The sequence below is a fragment of the Emys orbicularis genome, chromosome 4 (assembly GCF_028017835.1).
Source record: "Emys orbicularis isolate rEmyOrb1 chromosome 4, rEmyOrb1.hap1, whole genome shotgun sequence".
Taxonomy (NCBI): domain Eukaryota; kingdom Metazoa; phylum Chordata; order Testudines; family Emydidae; genus Emys; species Emys orbicularis.
The window spans coordinates 91,361,448-91,363,817 of record NC_088686.1 but is presented as its reverse complement, the minus strand read 5'-3'; the positions used below and the strand labels follow the sequence as shown (position 1 = coordinate 91,363,817).

At 52.5% G+C, this 2,370-nt stretch overlaps 1 protein-coding gene across 1 annotated transcript; it reads right to left on the bottom strand.

Annotated features, from left to right (window-relative positions):
* Window positions 1-1,039: 1,039 nt before the first annotated feature.
* FIBIN (fin bud initiation factor homolog) lies at window positions 1,040-1,678 on the bottom strand. The gene has a single exon (XM_065402410.1). The coding sequence runs from the start codon at window positions 1,676-1,678 to the stop codon at window positions 1,040-1,042; it is 639 nt and encodes a 212-aa protein (XP_065258482.1).
* Window positions 1,679-2,370: the final 692 nt, after the last annotated feature.

Genomic DNA, 2,370 nt, shown 5'->3' with positions numbered 1-2,370 from the left:
GGGACACTTAATTTAAACATACCTCTAAACTTCAGCTTCCTATACATGTGCTATTTGTTTACAATTTACAACCCATAACTTTAAAAAAAAAATAAACCAGAAATCAAATCTTATAAATACAGTCCCAGAAAGAAAGTTGTGTGTTAGTGGGAGGTACATAATAAAATCTACAGAACTTCAGAACCCACTCCACATGTTATTAAACTGCAATTAGGACCTACTTTGAAAAAAACAAGGCCTGATCCTCTGCTGTTTGGTATCTTGTGCAGCCGTTTTATACCTATGCAAAGTCCTTGTAAAATGCTAGCAAAGGGCAGGTTACAGCACCTTTACTTCTACTGAGTAGCACCTTACTCTGTAAGGAAGCTTATTATTTTGAAATCAACAGAGTGTCTTCTGGAACAAGGTGCTGCTACTCACCATCAGTAAAGGTGGCAGACTCTGTGGCAGCATTTTATACTTACTTTGCATAGGTGTAGAGTGAGGACAGAAGTGCAAGGCAAGTAGAGTAGCAGGCCCATGATATTTACCCTTTAATAACACTGTCACAGCAATGTGCTAAATCTCCCCATTAACTGATATTTGCTTTTAATTTTTTTTCTATATTTAATCTAAACCAGATTTTATGGGGGGAATCCCTCATTTTGTGCTGATCGGAATGTTCGGCACCATGCAGGGCCAGACTGCAACCTTCTTGTTGGTGTTGAGCAGTTCCCTGCAGGACTTCACTGGGACAAGTCCTGCCAGCAAATGCTCACCAACCTGCCTGATTCTCCACTGCCTTGTACCTGGGTCCTATAATTTGTGGCAGGGAGAGGCCCACGGGTGAATGCAAAGAGCATGGTGAAAAGCAGAGTCCCCCTCGCCATGATGGGCACCGAGGTGACTCTAGGCTTGTAAGTTTGGCTTGGTTTTGTCAATGCCACTTCCCCTCCAAGGAGAAGCCCCCAGCTGGGACGCCTGTGCTTACTGTTCCTAGTAGCCACCACAAGAAACTGTTTCCCAACCCAATGCCCAGGTCTCTGCTGCCCCACGGGCGTCACCCTTTGAGATACTCGTTCCTGAGCCTATTTAGCCTGGCATCGTGGCTCCTGACGGTTAAGGAGAGCAGCTCATACTTATCCCGGAGCCCCGTGGAGATGACCATGGTCTCCGTGAGCAGGGCCCGGGTGTGGACGAGCATGGCCTGGAAGTCATCATTGAGGCGGCTCTCCTCCTTGCTCTCATGCTCCTGGCCCTGCCGGAACTTGCTCTCCAGCTCGGCCAGGGACTTGTCGGAGTTGGAGTAGGCGTCGCCGATCTGGTGGGACTCCCTGCGCAGGTACTTGCCGTAGCTCTCCTCCCCGTCCAGGTCGTACGAGATGCTCCTGCTGATGCCCTCCAGCACCCGGCCCGCATCCTCCACCTGCCGGCCCAGGATGGTGAACTCCTCCCGCAGGGAGAGGCTGGGCCCGCCGCCCGCCGGCCCCTGCTCCCCGCCCAGGCTGCAGCGCCGGTGCTCGCTTACCCTGAAGAGCAGCTGGCACTTCTCTGGGTCATCGTTCTCCTCGTAGTCGCCGTCCGGCACGAAGTAATGGTGCAGAGTCCCGTTGGACATCTCCGGGTGCAGGGGACCGTCAAAATAGCCTCGGCACAGGCTGCCCAGGCAGCTGACCCACAGCAAGCGCAGCCCCAGCATCCCGGGGGCGGGAGTGAGCCAGAGGGGCTCGGAAGGGGCGCAGAGGGATCAGCTGGTCCGAGAGAGCAAACGCGCACAGGACCCTGCCCGGCTACCCCCCTGATCAGGGCAGCTTAGGGAGCCGCAGCAGCGAAGGCAGTCCGCTTCCTCCAGCCACTCCTCACAGACTCAGCATGCTTCATTAAAGGCACTGACTTGGCTCCAAGTTGCATCCAAGGCTCCCTAGCCAGAGGAGATCCCCTGGAAGATCCCCTACTGCCCTGACTTACGTCGGGGATCCCCCCCCCCGCCCCTTTTCCAGGGCTCAAGCAAAACTTCGTGACTTTCTTCTTTTTTTCCCCTTCCCCCTCCTCTCTCTTGCCGATGAAATGTAGCAAAGCCGAGGGGGTGCAGAGGAAGGCTGAGATCAGATGTCTCCGGAGCCCCAGACTGAGCTCTTTGCTACTATTTCTTTCACATCTGGACTGGTAATGTGGAGCTTTGCTTTTGGCTAATGCAATCCCTAGGATCTCTCTGCTCTCAAATTACACCAGGGTTCCGTCACTTAAAAAGCCAAGAAGCGAGTTTGGAAAGAGTCCTTACAGTAGGACTCCCTTATTAAAGCCACAGTACCATGCATACGTGTGGGTCCATAAAGATCTGCCACTACTACCAATTCGTGTTGAAAAAGTAAATACGGTGTTCAAAGGGGA